The 20,873-nt window shown below is 41.1% G+C and overlaps 1 protein-coding gene across 1 annotated transcript in view; it reads left to right on the top strand.

Moving 5' to 3' along the window:
* The window catches only part of DMD (dystrophin), a 2,214,077-nt gene that overhangs the window by 634,962 nt on the left and 1,558,242 nt on the right, over positions 1-20,873 (top strand). Inside the window, exons 26-29 of the mRNA XM_088454197.1 lie at positions 9,779-9,961; positions 11,248-11,382; positions 12,575-12,724; positions 20,546-20,707. Of these exons, the coding sequence (XP_088310323.1) occupies positions 9,779-9,961; positions 11,248-11,382; positions 12,575-12,724; positions 20,546-20,707 (630 nt within the window). The remainder of the gene's footprint in view (positions 1-9,778; positions 9,962-11,247; positions 11,383-12,574; positions 12,725-20,545; positions 20,708-20,873) is intronic.

The following is a 20,873-nucleotide window of genomic DNA, read 5'->3' as shown; positions in this document are numbered from 1 at the left end:
TCTTCTCACAATGATATTGCTTTTCCTGACATTAAAAATGTCATCCTTACTCCTACAGTTGTACTCAAAATATATATTTATGTGTGCATGTATGTATGTATGTGTGTGTATATATATATATATATATATATATATATATGTGTGTGTGTGTGTGTATGCATGTGTGTGTGTGTATGTACAGTATATCTCTACAGTTGGGCTTCCACTTCTAGACTATTAAATAAGAATTGCACACCAGCAACTGCACACAGAAATACGTGAGTGTGGACCCGTTCTGCATAAATATACTGTACATCATTGAACAGTATAAGTAAATAAAATCACAATACTAAATGGTTAAAATCTCAAAGAAAAGTGTTTCATAGAACATTGGATCAGCCCTTACAGTCAGCCTAGTTATAGACATCCATTCCTCGCTTTATCAGGCACCTGTAATGTATGAGTTTTCCATTTGTGAAGCTGCACAGTTTAATGGACAATTCTGCATTGATACCTTCCCCCAGGGCCGTAGCTAGGGTAGTGCCGCCGGTGCCATCGCACAGGGCACCATTGGTCAGGGGGCGCTGTTTGGGGCTATCAAATTTCTGTTTATTATCATTCTTGCTTGTAGTTTCCTCTTATTTCTTCCCAAGCATCTCCTGGCCTCTCCTATCTCTTCCCTGGCCCTTCCCCATGAAGCCATGGCCCTTTTTTGGGTGCATTATGTCCCTTTGAAAAATGAGGGGGGCGCCAATGCTCTTTCTGGCACAGGGCACCAAAAAGTCTAGTTACGGCTCTGCCTTACCCCATTATATTCATCCCCGCAGTCACTTCAAAGCAAGTAATTTACCGCATCTATAGCACAGTAAAGTACCTTTGCTGTTTTTTAATAATGTTAGTCACTATAGTCACTTCCCAATTAGCTATTACCAGTTGAAGCAATCATCAGATGAAAATATTATAACCCAGCCATGGCACACCGTCCTTACTGCTTGAGACATCAGTTGGTCTCCAGTATCAACTCTATGTAGATAACACTTAAATATACCATTCCTCAAAATTCCTTTGATTTCATATAACAAATTATCTCTTCAATATTGCCACATGATTTCCTAATGTTACCTATTTGGCAAAATCTTCACTTCTCCCCTACAAAGTCCTCAGAGACTTCACGCCTTTCTACAGTACATCTAAGTCCTCATCTGAAAATACTCTCCCTCTTATCCGCCCTGGTTTTGCTCTTCTACTTTGCCTCTATCCTACTCACCCCTTACTCCCATGTACTGTACAGGTCTTGTCCCATTATCTTACCTATTCCCTATCAGCCTCCAAATCAGTGTTTCCCAACCTCGGTCCTCAAGGCACACTAACAGTCCAGGTTTTAGTGATATCCTTGCTTGAGCACAGTTGGTTTAGCCAAAATAACTGAGGTACTAATTAAGACACCTTTGCTTAAGTATGGCTATCCTTAAAACCTGGACTGCTAGTGTGCCTTGAGGACCGTGGTTGGGAACCCCTGCTCCAAAGCTTTAAACAATCTCTGAAAACCCCAAAAGTATCTGCTGAGCACCCATCAACTCACTTATCCATTACCCTGCTTTTCCACACTCTAAGCTGAGTCACACTTGCTCCTCAACTTTACTTTTATTCAAACTATACTGTAAGCTCTCAGATGCAAGGTACTCTCTAGCCTTATTTCATGTCCAGACTTATCTGGCTGCTAGCTTCCATGTCAGTGTTTTTTATTTATTCTGTTTTACCCTTGTACAGCACTGAGCATTACAATGTACATTAGTACATTACAAATTAAAAAATAAAAATTATTAGAGATGAGCAATCTTACCTGAACTGAGCCGATCCAAGCTGCTGCTCAGATCTCCCCACCATTTTTGCAAAACGAGGCGAAACATCATCTTCCCAGCGTCGGATCTTGCATTTTGGATCCAATATAAGTCCCTTCTTGCGGTGATGCAGCATCTTTTGTCACAGGACTGCCGGAGGGGAAGGAGCTTAGTTAAGAGTGAGGATGGAGAGAGTGAGACAGAGACACAGTTTAAATTCAGTGACCTTTTTATGGACAGTGCCACCTACATCAGTCCCTAGAGTAATAATGGGCAAGCTACTTTTTTGGATAGGCAGTCAGCAAATCATTCTTTGTTTTTTTTATAGTGCAAGAACAATATTATAGTAATTAGTAATTATAGTAATAAAATAATTACAGTTGTGTGTGGTTTAAAAAAAAGTGTTTTTTTGGTTAAAAAAACTTTAGACCATAATACTGTGTTTTTAACACTAATGGTGGGCAGTTTGTTTTTTTTTGTTGAAAAAACTTCAGGCGTCGATATAGATCTCGACGATCAATCAATAGAACAGCAGAGCAGCAACCAAGCACTGGCGCTGCAGCTGCTGCCACCACCAGTCATGCCAATACCGCTTCAACATGATCTACTAAAGCCACTGCTTAAGGATATAGAGGCTTTCAGTCAGGGCATCTAAAATAAAAACAACAACATATTTTGCATTGCTAAAGAAAAAACACCACTAATAAAGGGGAAAGTTTCCTGCAGAAAAATATAAAATTGCAAACTTGCTATATGTGGCCTTGTCCTTTATTTCTGAGTGGTAGATCTGCAACTGCTGTCAGCCAGGCATCTTCTTCTGCCTCACATGATGATGCAACAGCATCTCACTCTAGTAGATGTTTTCAATAAAATGAAAACCGTAATATCAGTGGTGAAAAAACACTAAGGCAGTAGAACAAACTTTGTGTTCAGAATCATCACAAATCCTTGAGGAGAGTCTAAGTGTGTCTGCAAGTGCTATCTGTGAGTCTAACCTTTCTGATACTGTTGTATCCACTGTCCACTTAACTACAGATATGTGGTCAAACGGAACTGGGCAAACTAAAGTGTCAGCCCACTGGGTGGGTGTATTGCCTTCAGCAGCATGAACAGTAGCAGCATTCAGATGCAGGCTACTCTCTGTACCACCGGCTTCACTAAGGGGCATACCAGTGTCAACTTCTTAGAAAAACTCAGGGATGTCATTGCAAAATGGCCTACCCCGCTTGGACTCTCCTCAGGATTTGTGATTCTGATAATACCACAAATGTGAGAGCTTTACAGCTGGATGATTTCAAACACATCCCATGTTTTGATCACACAATCAATGTTGCAGAATTTTTTTAAAAGTGACAGGGGCATGCAGGAGATGTTGTCTGTGGCCCAAAAAATGTTGGTATATTTTTGGCATTCACCAGCGGCATGTAGAAGATTGCAGCACCTGCAAGAACTGTTCAATTTGCCCTGCCATCAGCTGAAGCAAGAAGTAGTAACAAGGTGGAATTGCACCCTTTATATGCTTTAGCAGATGGAGGAACAGCAAAAAGCCATCCAAAGCTGCACAATGCACCATGACATAGGGAGAATGTACCTTACTCCAGAGCAGTGGAGAATACTTTTTGTGTTGTGCAAGGTGCTGAAACCTTTCCAGTAGTCACCTGTGAATTGACTAAAATTAGAGACACCTCTACCACGACTTCATCTGATACGGTCACCATCCAATGGTGGAGGATTATTTAAATGACCGTGTCTAAATAGGTATGTTAGACAGTCCCTTTGACTACTGGAAGGAAAAAAAATGCAATTTGGAGGCTCTTGTACAAACTGGCTGCCCACCCTCCAGTTTGTTCTCAGAAAGCGTTTTCATCACATCCAGGAACCTTGTCAGCAATCGGCGTAGGAGGCTACTTTTTCAAATTGTAGAAAAGATGATGTTCCTCAAGATGAACTACAAATTCCACGAGGAAAAACTTTACCGGCAATTACATCAAAGTACACAGGCACCTTTAATGGTGGATTCCAGTCGGGACTAATTAATATTATGTGAAGATGAGGATGATAATGGTGATGACATCTTTCCTCTGTAGAGATCATTATAAACCAAAATAAACCAATCTCTTCAGACACAAGTGTCAGTCCCTGTCACTGAAGTGATTGATTTGTTAAACTGTGCATGTAGTTTTTAATATACAACATAAGGGGGGCGGGAGAGCCCAAGGACAATTCCATCTTGCACCACTTTTTATAATGGGCTTTGCCAAGAGTGTATACTTTACTGGGGCATTCATGTTTTTTTGTATCTTGCAATGCCATCCATCACCAGCTTCTCATCCAAGCATATAGGCCCCATTTCCTGCAGCTCCTCAGCAGACGCATATCAAATCAAAAACCCATGAAATCTAGGGATGATGACGTTTTGCCCTGATTTGGAATCCGAGCTCGGCGGGAAAACCTGAGCTGTGTCTTGAATCCCCCTCCTCCCTTATGAATTTGCCTCGGAATAAAAAGTTTTGCAAACAAATCATTCCGTCCTTCCTTTCCCTGCCTTCAACTACATACATACTTCACCTCCCTCGTGCCTCTGAATTAGTTCTTGATTAAAAAAACATTCTTGGTTCCTAATATGAGGTCATATAGTCTATTAATCAGCCATCCTGTCTGCCACTGCAGTGCCACTCTGTATCCTAGATGTGCCATGTTGCAAGTTGAACTGCCATGTGTTTGTGCCGCCCACTGCTGACACTTCGCTTAGTCAGCAAGCTAGCTCGGTGCAACCCTTTGGCCTAAACTGAATGAAAACAATATTGTGAGGTAGTCAAAATTGGCTGGAAATTACTGGAAATTAATGTTATTGAGGTTAATAATACTGTAGGAACCAAAACAGACCCAAATTAGGTGATTTTAGCTGATTTTATAAATTTTTGTAAAAAATACAGATCCAAAACCAAAACAAGGGCAGTTTTGACAAAACCAAAACCCAATGATGAATTAGAACCAAAACCAAAACACAGGGGTCGGCGCACAATGAAATATAAGAAATCAACACCTAGAGACCTTTTTATGAAGTTAAAATTATAAATTGGCATGAGTAAAATTATAAATTGCTCTGAAACTAAGGGGGTCATTCAGACCTGGTCGTTAGCGCCGATGCGCTCGGACAGGGTCGATGGCCCCCCACAGAGCATGCGCACGATGGTGCTGGCGCCGTCGTGCACATGCGTGAGACCTGCTACGACCGACAGCGCCGGTCGTAGCGGGTCTCGATCCAAAGGGGGCGAGCTGTCGATGTTGATTGACAGCTCGCCCCGTTTGGAAGGCGGGCCGGGGGGGTGGCAGCCCAAACGGGGGCGTTCCCCTACCATTTGGGGGCGGCCCCACTGACATCACTAGTGATGTCAGTGGAGAGCTTCCGGCTCAGACAGAGCCGAAAGCTCTCCGGGGCTTACGACAAGGGAGACCCTACTCTAGGGTCTCGTCGTAAGCCCCGATGGTCGCGATGGTCTTGACCATCGCGACCATCACCTTAGGCGGTCATAAGGCTGTGGGTGTTAACCCACAGCCTTACCACCACAAAGGAGGACGTCTTGAAAATTCAAGACGTCCTCCCCTCATTCAGACCGACCGCACGCTCTGTGCGACCAGCTCTGAATGAGGTCCTAAGTCCCTTATTGCCACCAATAGTAGTGATAAGAGACGGCCGTGTTCAGGGCATATTTGCAAGAATTAATACATATGTCTCTGCATGACATAAAGATTGATTCACATAATCACTGCTTTCTTTTTCAGCCATGTGCTGAGTTTTGCCTCTATTTCATGGCGAGGCTAATAAAGACTCACCTCCTTGCTGCGACCTCCTCTTGTGATGTGTTCTAGAGCTGCCCTGGCAGCACACAAACATTGTCACACATCACGTGACGGTGTCCACCAGTGACTTCTAGTTGGTTAACTTTCCTATGTGTGTAAGCTTCTGCCTTATGATATAACATTTTCTTTAAAAAAAAACACAAAACTACTGAGAGGGAATCAACATTACCAGTACTCCCTCAGATTTTTATCTTCTGCTGTCAGAGGCCACTATTCATTGAAATCAGCACATCCACAATCTTGGAACAAGGTGCAGGATTTTAGTACTTTGCAGACATTAAGGAGGACAATTCAATGTTAGGCGATGTGTCCGCCAAATATCCCATGATGAACGGTTGTTCACGTTTCTGCCTATTACAGTAGCTCACCATAGCTAATTTTCCTGTGGAAAAACAATTGATGTTGCTGGTCGTGTTGCACATTCCTAAAGGACACATTGCTGTGGAGGCAATAACTGAATCAGCCATTAAGATTTTTTTAAGTTTGTTTTTTTTCAGCTTCTGCACTTTAAAGAATAAAGGAAAAGAGTAACATCATTCAAATAAACTAGAAAGGAGGAGGAGTTAATATGACTGAAATGATCAGCCCTATGTGTACAGCATGAGAGGAGAATTGGCGGCTCCAGAGGTGTCGCTGTAGCACAGTCCAAAATTCAAATAGGGAAACCACACCAACTGCCATTTCAAATGCTGCCAAAGATAGATGGGTGGGACTCATTGGCAGATGGTGTGGCTCCCCCATTTGAATTTTAGACTGAGCTGCAGCTCCACCCCTGGAGTGCCACTAGCTGAAGACCCATTCATAATATATGCATAGTATGCACCAACACTCTCCCCTCCTATAATACAAAGTGCCCAGGACTATGGGCCACCAGCAGTGGTGGATTATATATTATAGACCAGAGTAAAATGCTTCTTCTCTGGGCAATAATATATATTACACCACTGCTGCAACAACCACCATTCCTGCAGAGGCGAATCACATGCTCAGTATGCACAGCTCATTATGTACTTACCTTGTGCAGAGCAGAGTGTAGCAAAACAGGCTGGTTTTGTGGCAGACTAGCAGAGCTTGCAGTTTCCTTTTAGTGCCCGCAGACACACTCTTTTAAACAGCAAGTTCAACCTTGCAGTTCGAGGAAGGTAACCTATGATGATGTTGTAGTGAGGCCTAATGGAGGAAAATACACACATCGACAAGAACATATGTTCTCAAGACAATAGCTTACAGAAAGTTGGAGATGTGGCTTGACCGTGTTAGTAGTAAATGCTTCATTCACATTACTCGACATGCAGAATAATATAATATAATGAAGTGTTATACACACAGAGAGAGAGAGAATAGTGTCCTGACAGTGTTATTTATAAATGCATAAGTCTAATTTTCAATAAAAAATGTAATAAACAAATACAAATGAAATGCCATTAAATACAAACGTCTATTGGTTTCCCCTTTATATATATATTTTTATTGCTGTAATCCAAATTAAAATATCAATTTAGTAATGTAAACAGTTGCAATGTCTTACAATATAGAAGCCATACTAATGGTTTATCTACAATCAGCTAGAGTTGCTGATCACCATTGTATCTCAGTCACCAGCCACCCAGCAAGAGATATGCCAACTGACGTGTATCCGTGTCCAGGTGTACTTACATATCAATTATGTGAACATATACTTACTGTACACGGCCTAATTTAATATAATGTGCTCAAGCTCTGTGAACTTCTGTATGCTGCAGAAGGGAGTGGACCCTTTTATTTAAATCATTATGAATAACTTGTGTAACTGTAAAGCTGGCCACACACTAGACCAACTTACATCCAACCAGCCAACTAGTTGATTGGTTGGAATGAAAATCTGGTAATGTATGGGAGTAACTGATGATCAGCAATTTGCTCCTAAATGCCAGAAAACAGATGAAAATGGTCGTTAGACAAGTTTGTTAAATGTTTGATCTGAACAATTTTTTCAAACAACAGTTTTGGTCCATTTTCCAGCGTTTGGGCGCAAATTGCTGATTACCATTTGCTGTCATACGTTACCAGATTTTCGTTCCAATCAATCAACTAGTTGGCTGGTTGGACAGATAATCTTTAGATGTGTGGCCAGCTTAAGGCCATGTATACAGCAGTGGTTTTTAAGGCTTTTGCATCTCACTGAGATGTTTTCTAAATGCATTTTATACACATAGAAGAGTTTATGTTAAAACCTTTGGTGAATGCAGTCTCTGTGATAGTACAGTAGTCCTAAAATGCAGCATGATTTACCATTAAAATGGGCAAATGTTTTTGCCACAAAAATCTACATGAGTAGTAGTATTGTGGAGTCAAGAATTATTAACGTTCCAATATTTGTCTTTTCCAGTATACTTATTTATTTTTGTATACTAATGTAAATGTTTAAGTAATGATAAGTTGAGAAGCACCCGTCTAGATATATCTCTTGGGATGACCCCTCTCCTAATGTACCAATAAAAAGCACTCATGTCTGATTAGTAAAGTTGTGTTTGCAGATGTGTCCTCCTAGATCTATCCTCAATACGCCACGCAGCACTCCATGCCTGAGCCACCAGATCTTGTGCTACTCTGCTAGCGTCAAGTGTATTTTGTGCTGAAAATGCATCTTCGTGCAATTAGGACACACCAGGAGACTGTGCTGATCAATTTGAATTGCGACACTTGGTTATTTGTGTGCGAGTGAGTCTACTGCAATGTCAGAGAAGAGGGGGCCCACACAGAGGCTGCAAACGGGCCCCCTCCTCTCTTAAACTGTCCCTGCAAGTGTACATATCATACTAGTCAGCACAATCATTGTGTATCCTAGTCGCATCGCATTGCGACCTAGATGCATTTTAGGAAAAAAAGTTGTGAAAAAGACGCCCGGCACCAGCAAAGTCTCATGAGACCTGGCGTGTCGAGAGGGGCTGTTTGGAGCGACTGCAGCAAAGATGTAAATATACTCTCATCAAATGTGCTATATTAATAAAATCAGTGGTAATATGTGTAGCATTTACCAATATGTGCGACATTTACCCACACAGAGGCTGCAAACGGGCCCCCTCCTCTCTTAAACTGTCCCTGCAAGTGTACATATCACACTAGTCAGCACAATCATTGTGTATCCTAGTCGCATCGCATTGCGACCTAGATGCATTTTAGGAAAAAAAGTTGTGAAAAAGACGCCCGGCACCAGCAAAGTCTCATGAGACCTGACGTGTCGAGAGGGGCTGTTTGGAGTGACTGCAGCAAAGATGTAAATATATTCTCATCAAATGTGCTATATTAATAAAATCAGTGGTAATATGTGCAGCATTATAGATTAAAAACAGTGATGTACGTAGTTTAATTTTTGTAACTTTATCCATCTTGATTGGATGAGTATTTCTCTGTTTATCTATTGAGATATAGGGCGGAATTCAATTCTTTAAAGCCGTTATCGCGCCCGACAGAGCTATTCAATTCTTGCTCCTGTCGGGCACGATGAGCTGCCAGCGCTACATTTCAACTCGCAGCCCCTGGGAGATGAGAGCTGAAATGTGCGAAAAGTTACATGTTTGGGCGCCCAAACATCACTTTTCGTGATCGCGCCCAGCACTTTGGTCAGGTTTAGCTGCTTTACGCGGCTAAACCCGACCTCTATGGGCGCGATCAGCATGAAAATCTAGAACAATTGCATAGCGGCCCGCGATCTCCTGTCACTTTAGACGGGAGATGCGGGCTGCGAAAACAATGAATTCCGCCCATAGAAGTTAATTTTCTCAATGTGTTTAAGCCTAAAATTTTAAAGGGAAATAATAGCAAAACACCCCGTAATAGCAAAATGACTTAATTGTTGGTCTTAAACACGCCAGGAAGTGACAGCTTCTGTAATCTGCCACTTAATAAATAAACCCCTTAATCTCTACTACTTTATCAAAATAAATAAACAAATGTACTTATCTGATTAGTGTTTAAAATAATAGCTATTAATTTTTCTAACTCAATGCACGATATTCCTGATTACATTGTCAAATCCAAGTGTTTTGTTTTCAGTCTGAGAACAGTTTATCTGCTACACTTATTATAGAAATAACTGCTTCTTACTGTTTCAGAGAGCAAGAGAAGAGGCTGCACAGAAGCAGGACAAGGTGAAGCTTCTGACTGACTCTGTGCATAACTTTATTGCAAGAGCGCCACCTGCTGCCCATGAACCGTTAAAAAAAGAGCTGGGTGTTCTAGTTACCAATTATGAACGGCTTTGCAACAGATTAAATGGAAAGTGTGAAACACTAGAGGTTAGTTACATTGTGCAGCCTTTTATGTAAATGTCATTAGCATCTGGAGCTCCAGTTTTAAAATCAGTTTTGCATCAATCACGCATAAGGACGTCAGATAATTTATTTCCCTCATGCTAAAGCGTGCCTGTCTGCTACACACAGAGAAGGCAGCTATTTTGCGGGCTGAGCGGTATTCATGAGAACATAGCCTGCCAATTTACTAGAAACTACAGACATCCCTGAATCATGACAGCTGCATTTTACACATCAGCATTCCTACACTCATTCTGTCTGCATTGTGCCCACCTACGCACAATCTGAGGGATGTACACATCATTTAGGATAATTCAGCATAGATTCAAATAGTATCTATTTAATTGCTAGTTCCCACTTTTAATAATAAAGAAAGTGTTACAATTTTTTTTTTACACAGTATAAAAATATTAGGAATTGAAGAATTTTCAGATGCACTTGGGAAAGTAGCCATCGACACTGTTAGCGCACTTTTCACCAGCCTTGTCCTTTATGCAAGAGCTTTGTCTGAAATCAGATAGATCTCGGCATACATTCTGTGTACATACGTGTATCCTAGCCAACCCGACACTCGATGGAAGGATATATCGGGTGGCTGTACACACTGCATGATCCGGTGTATGACTGTGCGGTATACCTTTCCATCCCGCATTCACCTACTTGTCGTCATCAGCCTGGTCGGCCCATCTGACGTGCAGCACATTAGATAGGATGACCTCGATGATGACGTACGTAAAGGATATGTCATTCCAATTTTCCGGAAAATGACATATCATCCAGTATGTGTACCCGGCCTTTGAATCAACTGAAATGTGTGAATGCTTGGCTACTGAGTGTGTGCAGAGCTGAAAACCGCAAGATCCATCTGCAATATGGACTTGTGTGCAACTCTGAATCATATTCGTACAAAACAGCAGCATTTGTGCACTGGATTATATTCCCCAGGGTCGTAACTAGGGTGGTGCGACCTGTGCCATGGCAAAGGGTACCGCAGGGCAGGGGGCACTGTTTGGACCTGTCAATTTTCTGTTTATTAACATTCTCACTTGTAGCTTCCTCTTCTTTTATCCCCAGCATCTCCTGGCCTCCCCTATTTCTTTCGTGGCCCTTCCCCATGAGGCCATGGCCCTTTTTTGGGTGTACGTCTTGTGTCCCTATTTGAAAAGTAGGGGGGGGGGCACCAATGGTCTTTCTGGCACAGGGCACCATAAAGTATAGTTACGGCTCTGATATTCCCACAACTTCAGTTTCATCATCTATTTCATCTGTAGGAGGTATGGAAATGTTGGCAAGAGTTGTTATCATACCTGGAATCTGAAAACAAATGGATGGATGGAGTTGAAGAAAAGTTAAAGACAACAGAGCATGCCAAGGGGTCACCAGAAGATATCTCACAGGCTTTAAAGGTAAGTTTTCGGTTGAGATTGATTAAAACATAAAATATAGATCTACTCAGAAACGAAGTTTCCTAATGAACAGTTTTATGCTGGGTACTGCAACAACTGCTGATACTTGGCATAAAACGTCTGCTCAAAATTGCATGTTGAACACTCAGAAGCACACTGTTCATACTGTTTGGCTGACATAAGGTAAATATTGTACCTGACGTTCCTTAACACCTTCTGTAGCAACAAAAACAATCAATAGAGCCCACAGTTTGTTGTCATGGTTACACATTTTGCTAAAGGAGGTCAGTTATTCAAAATCTATTTGAGTTTTTAACAGATGATTTCAGACAGCTGAACTATCAGTAATTATTTCTATATATTGTAACACCCAGCATAATAATTTTAAATATGAAAATTCCTTCTGCTGTTCAAGATCATTTTCACAGACTTTTCATACAGATGAGTACATTTTGTTTGCACAAATGGAAGCTGCAAATTGCATGGCACACCTTGCCACTTCTCCCTGTAATATAAATAAATGAAGGTGGAAGTGTTTTGTGGCACAATGCAGTGTTTGCTCCATGGTATCGGGGCCTGTGCTCTGTAGTACTTATATAAAAGAAATATGCTGATGTATATAGCCACTATGACAATTTGTTCATTTTTGTGTTTCTCCCTTGTTATGTTTTCTGCGTGCATTGTATCATAAAATGAAAGTTACTAACAAAAAAACAAATGTTGTATAGAACTTAAAAAAGGGAGTAAACTAAATAAAACAAAATTTTCTGTCCATATGAAGGCAAAGTTACCTTTCAAGAAAATATTGCTTACAGTGTTCTAAGGCTTATGGCTGTAATTGTTTGTTTATTTTTAAATGGAAGTTGGAGTAGAAAATCTGAATGTAATACAAATACAAGTTATGGTAATACTACTTTAAATTTGTTGCAGTTGTGTGAAGCCATTATATATATCTTTATTATGTGATCTTTTTGTGTATTTTGTGGTTGAGGTTTATACTGTATAAATGGGTATGAAAGAAGTCACGAGGGGATAGGCTCACATTTTACTCTGGGGCGACATTTTCAGCATGATACATTATAATGCCTTTTATTCTCCTTCCTGCATCATTATCATTGATACATTGCATTTTTTTTTCTTGCAAAATGTATTTATTTGGTATTTGTTTATTCATATATTTATTTTTCTTCAGTCAATAGAAAAAATCATGAAACATCCAGAAGATAATCGCAATCAAATCAGAGAACTTTCTCAGACATTGACCGACGGAGGCGTGATGGATGAATTGATCAATGAAAAACTGGAGAAGTTCAATACACGTTGGGAAGAAATACAACAGGAGGTAATCCATATCTGTTATTGGAAACAACAAATGACTACTAATTACACTTGAATTATGAGTGAGAGTCACAAAAAATGAGTTACATCTTCAAAGTGTTATCTTTTCAGGTTTAAGTATTTTTTTCCTTTTATAGATTAAAGGTCACCAGCAAAAAATTTTTTTGTTTACAATACATAAGTGATTCTAAAAAATGTTTAAATTCATCTAAATTATGTTTTTATAAAGGGTGAATTTGGATTAATCTCCTTATAACCAATATGTTCTGATTTAGTTATGGTAGCATTATGAACACGTGCATTGTAATGCATAGGAGCAGTTGTACAATGTGTCTGTGTGACTGATTTGGTATAGTCCAGCTGCTGTAGTGAAAAGGTCAGGGCAGGCAGAAGAGGAAACTAGTTTATTGGCTAATAAGGGAATCCAGTAGCAAACAACGGATGTGTAACATACAAGGAATTGAAGCCACATCAGGTTTAGCTCTTGACATTGAGAGACCATAAATCTGTGGTAATAAGTATATAATTAGCACTAGGTGACATGTTATGCAATAAATAATAGCTACATTAAATACATTAAATTGTAATATGATTTTTTTTCCTTTGATTGATATCTGTATAAACAGAGCTTTTTTAGAATTCTAACTGAAATCAGTACAACTTTGCCGTCAGGTCAGCACTTACACTTATACACCTTTTATAAAGGTCAAAATATTATGGTGTCAATCCAATTAGGTGCGAGTTGCTATTTTCTATTCGAATCTGCATAGCGAATTCATTTAAATGATCCAATTAGCAGCTCGCACGGAATCAGTCAGACTGAATTCGCATCTTTCCATTCGCACCTCCCTGTGGGTGAGAAATGGAAAGGAAAATCTTTATTTTAAGGTTAAATTGTGGGGACACTGTGCTGAACCCCTTGGACACCCCCCCTACCACCTAATGACTAATTAGGCAATTGGAAGTTTACAGTTAGCTTAATTAGTCCAATAATTACATGTAATTTTTGGGGTTAAAAAAAAAATATCCTCAAATTACCCCAAAATCAACTTTTCTGTTAGTTTAGGCCCCCCAAATGTAAATACAATAATTTTTAAATTGAAAAATAATTTTTTTATATTTTTTTTCAATGTGCCCTAAAAGTACCCCCAAATCACCCTTTTTTTCTATCTTTTGTTTGCATTTTTTGTCTAATTCGTTTGAAATTAAACGAACATTTTTAATTTTTTTTTTCATTTTCTTGCCTTTAAAAAAATAAACACTTCAGCCATTTGACACCATTTAAAAACCTACAGTACCTCCCTAATGCCCACAAACAGCCTTCTATATGGTCCTGCTAATGAAATTAACCATTTTGGTGGGTTCAGGATGGTCTCCCCACTTTTTCATGCACTTCTCTCAAATCTAATTTGCCAGTCATTTCGCACCCCTCCGCTGCGAGTACTGCAAATAGGGATTTTTAATTGGATTGGAGAATTCTCGGGAGCACGCTTCGATAAGAAGTCTGCGAGTTTAAAGAAACAAATTTGTAGCTCGCACCTAATTGGATTGACCCCTATATAGTCAGTGAACTTTATTACATTTAATTTCAACTAATATTTTCAATATATATTTTTTTAGGGAAGTCATAGTAACATGAAAGCAGTGTGGGTGACAGGACTGTTACTGTGCCTTGAGTACCAAGGTTGGGAATCCCTGATTTAGACCAATATGAACATAATCTTATATTTGATTCCAACCTGGGATGGTTATTTGTGCCACAACAATATGTGGTATGCCTCTATTGGGAGCGCAGGAGATGGGAAATGGGAAATGTTAGAGTGTGTTTATTTTACATTATTTATTTGTAATGTGTAAATAGCATTTACTCATCCATAATTTCCAGAATAAACAGCTAACCACTTTGTACAGCATAATGTATGTCTTACAATAAAATGTATTTACTCTGGGAAGATTATGCTTTATCTTTTCCTGTATAAAACAGGAAAAACATTTTAGGGTTCTTTAGAGAACAAGATAGTACACTGAAGTGCCAAAAGTCATGGGATAGCAGTATGTAAAGGTAATGATAGGTGGTGTCAACATACTGTGATGTCATGGAAATGCCCAGACCTGCACCATTTGTAATTTGACATCTCGAGAGTCAGTCTGAACACCAGCTAGGCTGCTCCTGGCGAGGCGAGGTGGATTATTGAGTTAGTTGGGTCCGCTGGTCCACCTGAACACATCATTGACCAGTAACTGCTACATTGCATTGCTTGATGACCAGTTTACAGCCCTTCATGGACTTCATGTACCCCCGCAAACATTGGAATATTTCAGCAGGATGATTCACTGTGTCATCATTCCCAAGTTGTCCAAAATTGGTTCGAAGAGTATTTTGGAGAGTGCTGAAGAATGGTGTGGCCTCCACATTCGCCCAACATGAACTCAATCGAGCATTTATGGTGGAGAGGTTCATTCGCACACAAGATCCTGCACCTGCAAATATCAGGGAGCTGTTGGAAGCTATCCTGATGGCATGGGTCAATATCTCTCCAGAGGTCTTCCATCCACTTGTGGAATCAATGCCACATCAAGTTGCTGCACTTTGCCAGGCTAGAGGGGGTCCTACAAAATACTAGGCATCTATCCCATGACTTTTGGCACTTCAGTGTATAATGTATTGGCACTATCTGCAGAAATAAGGAACAGTCCATGACTCAGTTCATGGAGTATGTTTCGTCTAGGTGATGTTCTTATTTAATGATAGAATGACTTTATACTGTATTATTCTGCTTCCTGATACATCAACTGGCACTTCAGGGGTTTCTCCCTGTTATATCTAGCTGAATGTGTTTAATATTCAAACTCACACTTATTAGATACAGGCCTGGAATTTTCTACATTCAATTTTGCTCTTTGTGAGTGAGGCCCACCCACTGTCTGCAACAGAGCTTTGCAGGTAGCCACAAGAGCAGGAGTGCAGTTTAGGTCATGGTTGTTCCTTAGGGCCTGATTCAGAGTTTTATGCAAATCCTGTAGCGACTGCTTCTTTTTACGCAGAAACTGTGAGTTAATATGCAAAGTTTGCAGCCGCCGAGATATGTATTGAGATCACCAGCGGCTGCGTAAAAAGTTGCAGCATCTGCGTACAAAGACGAAGCATCGGTCACAGATCAGATGATTATGGGCCCTCTGAGTAACCCCAGGGCTGCTCAGAATGGCTGACAGAAATAAAACATTGGCACCAGTAAAACTATGTACAAAGACTTAGGCCCTCATTCAGAGCCGTACGCTCTGAGCAGAGCGCACGCTCTGAATGAGGGCCGGGCTCCATGAAAATGGAGCATCCTCCTGGACGCTCATATAGCTGTGGGTCACCACCCACAGCCTATACGAGCGTGCAGTTTGATGGCCGCGATGGTCGTGACCATCGCGACCATCGAAATTGCGAGCCGGAGCCTGCGGTTGAGGTTTTCAACCGCAAGCTCCGGAGTGATTTTGGCTCTATCAGAGCCAAAATCACTCCCACTGACATCACTAGTGATGTCAGTGGGCCGGCTTTTGACGGGAGGCGTTCCCATGGGAACGCCCCCGTCAGGGAGGCACGCCCCCCCCGGAACGCCTACCAAAGGGGGCGTGCTGTCAATCAACATTGACAGCACGCCCCCTTTGATCGGACACAACGAGCGAAGGACTTTCCTTCGCTCGTCGCGTCTGGCGCATGCGCACGACGGAGCTCCCTCCGTCGTGCGCATGCTCAGTCCATAACATCGACCCACTTGCGAGCGGACAGCCGCTCGCGAGTGGGTCTGAATCAGGCCCTTAGTCCCTCAATCCAACACACCTTTAAAACAGGTGTGACATTTTTCAAACCACCCCTCCACTACCACCCATTGCCACCCACAAATGGCCCCTAACTGTCAATCACTCTGCATCTAAATCCTCTCTGCGAGCGACATCATAGAAGCACCTGGACACATGCGCCTTATAGCTTAGATACATGCGCTGTAATAAAGACATTGACCAACTTCTAGAATATCAGCATCGCATACAACTCTGAATCAAGCCCTTGGTTTTGCAGAAAAGCCGTTTTCAGTTGTAAGGGGTTAATGATGTAATCAAAATAATAAGCAGAGTTAAAAAATAATGATATGAAACAAACTTTGTCAGATATCTTTGACTTTTAAGTTGTTATCCCATATTTCAGGACTGAATAGCTGAACTTTTATTTTTGCACTGTTAGTAGTAGATTAGAGATTTCTGGCTGGTTGAATATGAATATATGTGGTTTCATTATTTTATTTTAGATTTAGCATTGTGTGCTACACATTGCATGCAAACTGGTGTGGGGAGGCCAACCCTCATAATTTTACATTGCATAAATAGTCAGATGCAGAGTACAGTGTCAGTCAGTCACAAACCCGTCCAATCATACATTTATTAAATTAATTCAGTGTAAAGTATCACAAGCTAGAGGTAAAAAATTGGGTTGATTAATTGTATGTCCAATTACAGAATAACAATAATATAGCAAGAACATCCAGATTCGTATTTGCTTTAAGAAAGAGGCTTTTAACAAATGATAACTGATTGTTGCAATTATGCATTTGAGTGTGGTGGTTTAGCTGTCATACACAACTGCTGTATTTAAAATGTAATTATCTGGTACATTTGTGCATGGGATAAAATAACGTGGCACATAAAGAATGTCTATTTGCTCAGGACAAGTGTTGGCAAAACAGTCACTACATGTTTATATTATCTTTTGAACTTTGCAAGTTTATGATTAGTGTTCTAATGTGTTATAAATGCATAAATTACTTTGTAATACAGTGCAGAATTTCCTATATCGCACTTTGCATTCTGTATATGTAAAGCTATTTAAGTGATAAATATTATCTATTGCAAATCTTGGGCCTGATTCAGAGCTGGACGCTATTTGCGCTCGCTCGTTCAGAAAAAAGGGGTGGCTATTCAAATGAACTGTTCGCTCTTCTGTTCACGCCTCTATGTCTGAACGAGCGAACAAAACTTGCGGTCGTTTTTTGGGAAACTACGCCCCCTGGCCGCTCGCATCCTATGTCATGTCCGCTATTTATTAGATTAATCGAGTACAGCGTATGAACTGCTCGCTATTCTTGTGGTTGGTTTTTCCTACCGCAATCATGCGAGCAGTTCTGACTATAAAATAATTCAGTGACGTGGTCAATGACGCTGCTGTATTCATTATGCACACCCATAAAACACCCGTTTGGACCTTTAAGCACGCCAGCGTTCTGATCTCCACTCCCCGTTTTCAAGCACCTTCCCCTGTTACCACCCACATACGCCTCCTCCTGTCACTCAAAATAGCAGGCATTCACTATTTAGCGAACAAACAATTTTCGGCCGCACTGACTGGTTCGCGCATGCGTATTACGATCTGTACGCATGCACAGTTGTGCAAACATCGCTCGGAACGAACGAGCGGCCGCTTACGAGCGGCTCTGAATAAGGCCCCTTGTTCAGTATTATTACTTGTCACTTTAGGCTAAGCAGTCCTTCAATAGAGTTTAAATATATATTATTATTGAAAAGAACACTGCAAAAATAAAGTATTCTTATTTAACTTTACTACAATGGTGGGCATCATAATTCAGGATACCCACATTTGACACTCGCATAGACAAGACATTAGCAGGAAAAGACAACCTGCAAATGTGCACTTCCGCAGAAATGTTACATTGAGGAGTCTATTTATCAAGCAGTGAAAAGTGTGGAGAAGTGAACCAGTGGAAAAGTTGCCCATAGCAACCAATCAGCTCCTACCTATTATTTTATAGACTGTACTTGATAAATGCTACATGAAAGCTGATTGGTTGCTATGGGCAACTTCTCCACTGGTTAACGTCTCCACACTTTTCACTGCTTGATAAATAGACCCCTAAGGCACCAATGCAATGTATTCTTAGAGCAGGTGTCACATCTTTTCCAAATTTGCTTGGTAATTCTTGTCAATGATTGAGAAAATGTCACAATCCAATAATGCTGCTTAGTTGCTGAGTGATCTGTATGCACACACTGTCATCAGAATCACTGGAGACATAAGTGATGCCTTATGGGATGGGCCATTGGTTTTCATCATGAGTAGAGATGCTGGAATCAGCCACATATAATTTTTTCATCAATTAGTTACAAAATGCAAGAAAACGCCGAAATTACTTGAATATTAAATTGATTTTAAAAGTGTAGCTAATTTCCAGAAAGTTATTGTACAAATCTAGGCTTATGGGCCTGAATCAGAGTTGTATGCATATAGCATTTCTCCTGCATCTTTGGATGCAGCAGCGGTGCTAAAATATGCTAATGCTGCAGGAGGCAAGGACATAGCAAGGACGCAGCATTGGATCATTCTGCGTGACCATTGTTCATCTGAGTAATCTTCAGGTTATTCAGGATGACCGGTGTTTCCACACATCTGAAGCCAGTGAGGCTGCATACAAAGACCGAACCATTGACTGACTGCAGCATGCTCAGAAAATGGGGCTGACATGCCCCCATATTGTGTGATGTTGCCTGATGACGCTCCTGCACCACCCCCAAACGGCTGCAGCCTGTCAATCAGACTGTGGTGTCTGGGCAGGAAGCGGTCGGGAAGCCGATGGACGGAAGCCCGACCGCCGGCTTCCCAACTGTCTAAACCCAGCAAGGGTTAAATGATGGGCGATCCCAACGCCTGTAATTTTTCCAATGCCGGGAGACCGACGCCCGGCTTCCCGATTGAAGGTAAGCCGGGCGCAGACAGCTGCTGGGGGGGGTTTGGTTAGGGGCTCCTGGGTTAGACTTAGGGTTAGCCACCCCCCCAGGAGGGTTAGGTTTAGACACCCCCGGGGAGGTTAGGGTTAGGAACCCCCCCGGGAGACTTAGGTTTAGGCAGCAGGTAAGGGGGGTTAAGTTTAGGCACTCAGAGGGGGGTTAGGCACTTGGGGGGGGGGTTAGGCACCCCAAAGGGAAGTTTAGGGGGGTTGAGGTTAGTTTATACTTACCTGTAGCGCAGTCGGGTTCTTCACCTCTGCCAGGCTTCCGGTATGCGGCCGGTGGTAAATCATACCAATCCAGTCTGGGCCCTGCAAAGAGCTTGCAGACATTGATCAGTACATGCGCAGAACAGATCCTCCACATGCCCCGATTGTCCGCCATTGGGTTTGTGTACATTTTCTTATACATGCATTTTATAAAACATATACAGTATGTAATTTTATTTATATGTGTTATCCGATTGGACTACAATGATGTTTAATATTCATATGTGCATTTTTGATACATTTTTTGTTTGATAACAGTAATTGTATTATTGTGATAGCATTGAGTGCTCTTGTAAGATAGATATTTGGTTGCAGATTTCTGCAGTATTGTACTCTGTAACTGCTGCCCTCTTCTGCTACAATGTCTCTTTTTCTCACTGGCAACTTGTTGCACCAGCTTAGTCTATATTGAGGTGACCGTGACCTCATTCTCAGTGCATGAAATCTCTTGAACTACATAATGAGATCAGTAAGAAGTGGGATAGGCCTCAGAACAGAAGATTACAGCATTCAGAAGAGGTTTCCTTTTAACAATTTTAGCAGTGCCTTACAGTCGTGCTGAAAAGAGGTTTCATCGATGCCTCCATTTCAAATTACTTTACTTCTAATTAACTGACCTGCTTTACCTTTATTAGGTCATTGTTAAGGCAGCCTGAATGAGTGGCAACAGTCATCGAAATTCATCTTACAAAAAGGTTGCTGTAAATTACCTGTGTTTTCATGCAAATGAAATTGATGTGTGTGAAAATAACTTATTTCCCCTTCTTCATTTACAGGCTGTAAGGAGACAAAAGGTTCTTGAGCAAAGTATCCAGTCTGCCCAAGAGACTGACAAAGCTATTCGCTCAATTCAGGAGTCTCTTGGCACCACAGACAGACAGTTGACAGCCTATATTTCAGACAGGATTGATGCAGGTCAGGTTCCCCAGGAAGCACAGGTAGGCTTCTCTTAACCCCTTAATGCAACTGATCCCTGACTCTGCACAGAAAACCATTGTTTATGGCAAAGCTAGTTTTCTTTTACTACTTTATAAATGTTTAAAAGAGGTTCCCAAACGCAGCCCTCAAAACTCCCCAACAGTTTAAGTTCTAGAGATATCCAGG

Source organism: Taudactylus pleione, unplaced genomic scaffold, assembly GCF_031769625.1.
Source record: "Taudactylus pleione unplaced genomic scaffold, aTauple2 ptg000609l, whole genome shotgun sequence".
Classification (NCBI taxonomy): Eukaryota; Metazoa; Chordata; class Amphibia; order Anura; family Myobatrachidae; genus Taudactylus; species Taudactylus pleione.
Note: the sequence above shows the minus strand (reverse complement) of the source record. Positions and strands in the feature narration are given on the sequence as shown.